General features: G+C 48.3%; 1 protein-coding gene across 1 annotated transcript; it reads right to left on the bottom strand.

Moving 5' to 3' along the window:
* Positions 1-670: 670 nt before the first annotated feature.
* Positions 671-2,097, bottom strand: LOC146854953 (uncharacterized). The gene is made up of 2 exons (XM_085650547.1): positions 1,943-2,097; positions 671-1,634 (listed from the first exon to the last, which is right to left on the bottom strand). Exon 2 carries the CDS (start codon positions 1,624-1,626, stop codon positions 820-822), a length of 807 nt encoding a protein of 268 aa, XP_085506673.1. The 5' UTR covers positions 1,627-1,634; positions 1,943-2,097; the 3' UTR covers positions 671-819.
* Positions 2,098-7,314: the final 5,217 nt, after the last annotated feature.

Here is a 7,314-nt window from a genome sequence, read left to right on the forward strand (position 1 = left end):
TGCTACCATTCCCTCAACATACAGATTGTGTGCAACGCTAAGTATCACATCACCGACATCGTAGCCAAATACCCCGGCAGTACACATGACTCCTTCATCTTCCGACACAGTGGAATACACAGACGTCTGAGTGCTGGAGAGTTTGGGGAGGGGTACCTGCTCGGTAAATACATTGCACACATCAATACATCCACTACATCACTTGAGGGGGGGGACATTGACTCACCTATTGTGTTTTTTTCCATGCAGGTGACAGTGCCTATGCAGTGCGCGACTTCATCCTGACCCCATACCTGGATCCTGCAAATGCAAGTGAGAGGAGCTACAACAGGGCACACAGATCTACACGCTGTGTCATTGAGCGAACCTTCGGAATCCTGAAGAGCCGCTTCCGGTGCCTGCATAAGAGTGGAGGCGCACTGCAATACAGCCCTGAGACCTGCTGTAAAATCGTGGCAAGCTGTGCAATGCTACACAACATGGCAATGAGGAAAGGCACCACAATTGATGTGAGCGATACAGACACATCGGATGACGAGCGCCCTGCTCCCCCTGCCAGACCAGCACCAGGAGTTGGGGCAGCTGCTGGACGCCAGAGACGGACTGAGATCACACAAAACTACTTTTAGGTGAGTGTTGAGGAAATGAGACTACAAAGCCTGATGATGTGTCAAGTGTTTAATCACACTTAACATGAAAGAAATTGTAATTGTCCCCAGCACATGTTGTACACACAGTGCAGAGAAGGCACAAGAAATAGGGCAAACAGCCTTTTGCGGGTTAATGCACCCGTGTTGCAGTCAGTGTCCCCGCAGATGATCACCTCCGTCGGTGCCGTCCAGGGTGGTTGACCCCCATGGTGCGCCCTTGGCCTGCTACCTGTCTGCCACTGCGGCGTCTTTCACCTGGCAAGGTTGGAGTGATGCTGCTGCGACTCGATGTGTCCTCACTCTCAGCAGAGGCCATTAGTGCGCTGCCACCTGCATTGGCTGTCTGCAGCTGTTCCACAGCAGTGGTCACCTGCGCCAGCCCTCGCGCTATGTCCTGGCAGCAATGTGCCATGTCCACCTGCATGGTTACGCTTCTGCGTGTGAGTGCGCTGGTGGTGGTGCAGAGGCGGTTGACTGCCTTGGTGTAATTGTGTAGCCGTGCATTGGCACGTCGTCCAGCCCTGTCATTGGCAGCTTGGGTGTCCCTCAAAGTGGCACAGAGCTCTCGTATTGCCGCTACCATGCTGCGATTGTCCTGATGTAGGCGGCCTAGCTGGCGACTCATTGACCGCATTGCCTTGCTTTGCAGGCGCTGTTCCTGCAACATGCACTGTTCCAAGCCGGAGAACACGGTGCCTTCTCCTTCTGTTGCAGTGCTGCTCCTGGGCCTTGACCTGGAAATGGCCTGTTCCCTTTGCCTTGGTGTTGGTGCGTCATGACGGGGCATGTCTGTCACACCCTGACTCCCCTCTCTCCTGTCGGTGTCATCGCCTGTTGCTGGGACTTCATCCTCAAATGGAGGCAGTGGGGGCACATGTGCGCGCTTCCTGCGCTGAATTGGCTGCTGCTCTGTCTCATCGCTGGAGTCCGCAGGGTCTGCAGGCTCCTCTCCCTCAGCGCTGTCTTCTTGTGGCATGGCGTGTGCTGTGGATGTAAAGGGGACTATATGAGTTTGTGTTACTGTCTGCATGTGGCACTCAATAAAGTTACAAATCTTTGACGGCTAATCTCTGACACATTTCTATTCAATGATCCCCAAAACACATATGTTGCATTTACTTGTGATGGTGTCATGGACACACAGTCAGACACAGTACTACGAGTACCATGATGCATTGCTGGGTGTGCTGTAAGACCTGGGCTGGATTGGCATGTTGGGAGTTAACTATGCGCATTTGGGGGAGTGTGCAAGGGATGGGGAGGAGTGCAGGGTGATTTGGCATGCATCTTACCTTGTCTGCTGGATGAGGGGTCGGAGCTGTCGATTGCAGCCACACCACCAACGCTCTCAGGCAGGAGGGTTGACTCCACAAGCTCCTCATGGGGGGTTGGCTGCTCTGCAGTGGATGGTCCTCCTCCAGTCTGACTGGCATCCTTGAGTCTGGCTGCCACCCTCTCCTTGGACCTCTGTCGCATATCATACCACCGCTTGCGCAGCTCCTCGATGGTGCGTGTGGTGACTCCAACAGCATTCACCTTGCTCTGTATTTCCAGCCAGATTTTCCTCTTCCTGGCCTCTGGGACTTTGAGTGCCTTCTTCCCAAACAGGAGCTCATGGCTGCAGACCATCTCCTCAATGAGGACCTCCTGCTCCTTTTCTGAAAACTTGTGTTTTCTCTTTCTTTTTTCTGCATCTTTGCCCTGCTGGTTTTGTTTGGGATCCATTGCTGGTTGCTGTCTCCAGGAAAGCCTCCTCACACTCCACAAGCAGCCTCTGGGTGTGGCTCAGGTGAGCAGGTGCAGGCAATCACTACAGTTTCCTGTTTGTGATGTCATCAGCCTGCACCAGGCTTGCAGATTCCCGTTTTTGCGATTTCTTATTTAGCGAATTTCGCTATTAAGAAATCGCAATACGGGATTCTGCGAATTATTTGCGATTTTTAAGGAATCGCAAATGAATAGCGATTTATTTTATACATCCCGTTTAGCGAATCTGATTTTGCGAATCGCAAATTCTCGCAATTTGAGATTCGCTAAAGGGGAGTTTGATACATATGCCCCTGTGTCTCTTGGCACACAGCGTAATCTAATCACCTTACAACAAGTTGGGAACAAACTGTGAAGACCTCTTTACGGCACTTCAGTCTTCTGAACGGTCGTCTTGGAGGGCGGCAGCACCCCCAGCGCCCCTGGAGATGGAGAAACGTAAACAGGCATCAGAAAAAAAACTCATGAGCCAGAATAGACAAGAAAGACGAAAGAGAAAGTAGAACAGGAGATGGTAAACAAGATAAGCCCTGCGGAGCGTGGCGCGCGTGCTTGGGGGCGGGGGAGCGCATTCCAGGCGGGGGAGCGGACCCTTTGAAGTGCGATGCCAAACGGATTGCATGGCGGCACGATGCGCGTGATTGTGCGCGTGCTAGCCATGCAATCCGCTTTTTGGGAGCACTTTTAAAACCAAACACACAATGTATATGAGGGTCCTAGGGGAACTAGTTTAAGGACTATGACACCTTCAATCCCCAGAAGACACAGAAAACAACTAACAGAAGGTATTAAGTCCAAACACAAAGAACAGAAAGCCACTTGATGCTATAAACATAGTGAAAGCCTCTTCAAATAGTTAGTACATCACTATGTCAGGAGTTAAGAGTCCATCAGCCCACCCTTATTGGCGGAGCATCGTCATCTGAGACTCTAAGGGGTCAAGGTCTGGGCCCGCAATATCGGGCCAGCCGGCCCTGTCGGGTACCTGACCTAATGATCCCAAGGTAGAGAAAAACTCCTGCCACAGTGTGTAATCCAACTTTGTGGGGACTCAAAAAATGTGCAGTGCTCTAACGTGAAAGTGTATTAAAAATGACTACGCGGGCAAAAAATATGTTTATTAATGATTGACCAGGTGTCATATCTAAAAGACCAAATAGACTTGAAAAAATTGACTATTTCCTGACTTGGTCTTGTGAGGTCGACATGTTTCAGCCGAAGTGGTCAACTGACCCGGCTTTCTTCAGGACCTAAATTGATGGAAATCAAGGCTACTGCAGGATTAACATATTCAGTGAAGATAATGTGAAGAACAAAAATCCTTTAAAATCTTTAAAGTATAATCATCAGGTAAGTATGTGGCGATAGCCACCCTACCAGACAAGCAACCTTTTTGCTTGGGTATAAGAACTTTGTCTTCTTTCCTGAAAGGAGTTAGGAGAATCAAACCATTAGAAAGGTATATCACATAACCGAATACAGCATCAATGATTACTATTCTGCTGTGCCATTTGTGCACTGCACTTGTTATCAAAAACCCAAAACGTGGTTACAAGTAAGTAAAGTTTTGAAAACATAGATTCAACTCACCCAGCTTTCTGTGGGAGGAAAGCCTCACCTCACCCGGCTGACTGCTCGGTGAAGGAGGCACCGCTCTGTTAAAATGTAAGGACAGAAAAGAACAAGTTGCACACAGATACTCGTCCGTCTGCACTCCCTACAATGTATTTAACGCCCCAAAACCAATAAAACCTCGACTTTAGGGAACCTGCCCCATGAGCATGACAGGCCAGGTGTGCGGGGAAGTTGTTGTCTTACAAATCCAGTCCATAAGGAGAGACCCTCATACCAAAAAACAGGAGGATAAACCACTATTAAGCAACTCAGTGCAGTCAAATGAGGGGGGGGCAAGGAGAACTGCCACCCTCCATGTGGTTTAAAAGTATCAACCTCTCTCTACAGACTTGTGCCATCAGGTCTTGGAGAGAGCACTGCCACCCTATTTATTCATTCAAAGGGAGATAATCCAAATGCACTGTCTCCTTCCCAATACGCCACAGTGGATTCAAACCAGATGTATTAGTCTACTATTTGCAGAACCAGGAGCTCCCCTCTCCTTACCTGTCCGTCGGTACTTCGAGCCAGACTGCGAGCGGTCTGGGAGGTGACGGCAGGAAGGAGGGGACTCCTTAAATATCCGCTCTAATTGGGACAATTATTCATTTGAGAAACAGGTGCTGGTATTTGTCTTCTCAACGAGCCCGTGCGTCCGAACGCGCATGCGTGAGTATAGCGACACTCGTCTCCATACGCATGCGCGATCCGGACTACTTGAGAGAATATAGTGTCTCTCTCACGCTCATGAGCGCGCTAAATCCCTGGGGTCGCCGGTCTCCAAATCGTCAAATTAAACACCAAAAAATGCCTGGGATCAAACCTCCGGGCATCCGTAATCATTCCCCTTTTGAGTACGGGACCAGGAGCTACCATTCCACTCCGATGTCTAGTATAAACCTCTCCCTCGAAACATGCGTGCTGAGACACTAGTCTCCGCGCATGCGCCCGACAGGGACTGGTCGAAACAATAGCGACGGCCACAGTATCCTGCAACAAGCGCATGCGCCAAGTGAATCACAAAAAGCTCACTACACCTGAATTGTCCTACGCAAGACAACCAGAACAGGCATATACAGTGAAGGAAGGCTTCCACCCCCTCTCTGCTAAATGAGTGCAATCAACAACACAATTAATAAAATGAAATGCACTCGTACTGGTCTTTCACACCGGCTCGATGCAGATAGATCAGACATGTATTCAGTATTTCATAGCATCAGAGCAATGCACAGTGGGAATCAACAACAAAATGTACAGAGGCTAAGACAACTACCACACACGATATCAGCTGTGGCATCAGTGAAGTCGAGCAGAGGCTCAGAACAAACTCACCATGATATGACACACCTCGAGCACGACGAGGGACTGAGGGCTGAAGTTTTTAACTCTGGCCAACCTGTAGGTGACACCCGTACAGCGGATACTATCGCAGCACAGGCACTTGATGATTAGGTGAGCTTACCCATGTTTAATGTTTAAGATGTTTAAAGATAACCAACCTTAACACTATATGTCAGATCTAAGGCTATAAGAGAAGGCCTGTACCATCAGGACATATGCTTCACATACAGCTTGTGAACAGGCAAAACACAGTCACAGGGACAACCAATAGTCCTGATCACTTTATCTCATTCACCTATATCTTGCACAGAGATGTTTAAAGTCTCAGGTAAGGTATGTGGGAATCATGTTAATGCATCTGATGATCCTGCAATTAGGTCCTCATAAATGCAGTTTCATGGAGGTTCGTGCTGATCAAAAGTCCTAACTATCATGGACACAATTTCTCGTTCGTAATGGAATCCCTAATAGGGTATGGAGGTGTTGGTGAATTGTGAAGATCGAATGATCATACAGTTCAGATGGAGGTCCATGGAATGCTATCATTCAGACCGTGTATGTCTGTTTTCATTTTGAAAATCCACCTCTGCTCTCTCGAAAACAGAAACCTTGAAGTGTCTGTTACATGCTGAGGAATAGAAGGTCGTTCGAGCACGATCCACCTCAGATCATCGGCTTTGTGTTGTTTAGCCAGGAAATGATCTGTGAGGCAGGTAGACTGTTTCTTACATCGGATCGTGCTCTTATGCTCACTGATGCGGAGCTTGACTTTGCGTGTAGTATGCCCGATATAGTGTAGAGAGCAAGGGCATGTAATCATGTATATCACGCACTCAGAATTACAGTTCGTGTGACTGTTTAGTATCCAGGGGCGACTTGTTCCTATATCAACTGATGTAATCTTAGTTGTCTGAGGACAAACGCTGCAAGAGCCACAGGGGTAATGACCTCGTACCGGGGGTAATGACCACAGGGTGTTAACGGTACGTACGGGCTGTGATGATGGGCGTGTATGCACCAGGCTATTCCGTAAACTAGGACCCTTTTTAAATGCAAACAGGGGAAGTGGGATGTTATCTGAGGCCACATTGAGAATGTGCCAGTGTTTGCGTACAGTTTTTTGTAATCTGTTGGAGAGGGTGCAAAAGGTAGTTACAAAAGTAAGCCTGTCGTTTGGAGTCCTAGGAGTGCTGTTATCCAACAGCGCATCCCGATTATTGTTGGATGCTCTCTTCCAAGCCTGACGCACTAGTCGCTTAGGATACTGACGCGACCGAAGTTGGAGTGCCAATTCTCTGGCATGTTTATCAAAGAGGTCCTTAGTGGAACAGTTCCTCCTCACACGTAGGAACTGACCCACAGGAAGATTCTCTCTGAGGACCCTGGGGTGATAACTGTCAAATGAGAGGAGAGAGTTTATTGACATTGGTTTTTTGAAAAGTTCACAGTGTAGTGTGTCCCCAACGGGAAAGATGGAAATGTCTAGGAAGGATAAACGTTGTTGATTATACTCGATGGTGAACTTCAAAAAGGCATTTTGCTGGTTAAGCCAAGTATGAAAAGCCTCGATCTCTTGGCTCGTGCCTCACCATACCACTAGTATATCGTCTATGTACCTCTTCCACAGCACCAGATGTTTGCGAAAGGGGTTGCTGTGTTGTTCAAACAGATGAACATAGAGGTTGGCGAGGCTAGGCGCAAAAACACTCCCCATAGAGGTGCCAGAGATTTGTAAAAAGATCTGATCTTCGAATCTAAAGAAATTTTCCGTCATGGCTATCCTGGCACACTCCATAATAAAATAGACGGGGGTCATGCTATTCAAATCACGTGCTTCCAAAAGTCTCTTGATGGAATCCAGAGTCTCTAGTTGCGGAATACACGTGTACAGTGACTCTACATCAAAACTTGCCAAAATATCGGTACTGGTGTTGAACTTGAT

Source organism: Triturus cristatus, chromosome 4_1, assembly GCF_964204655.1.
Source record: "Triturus cristatus chromosome 4_1, aTriCri1.1, whole genome shotgun sequence".
NCBI lineage: Eukaryota > Metazoa > Chordata > Amphibia > Caudata > Salamandridae > Triturus > Triturus cristatus.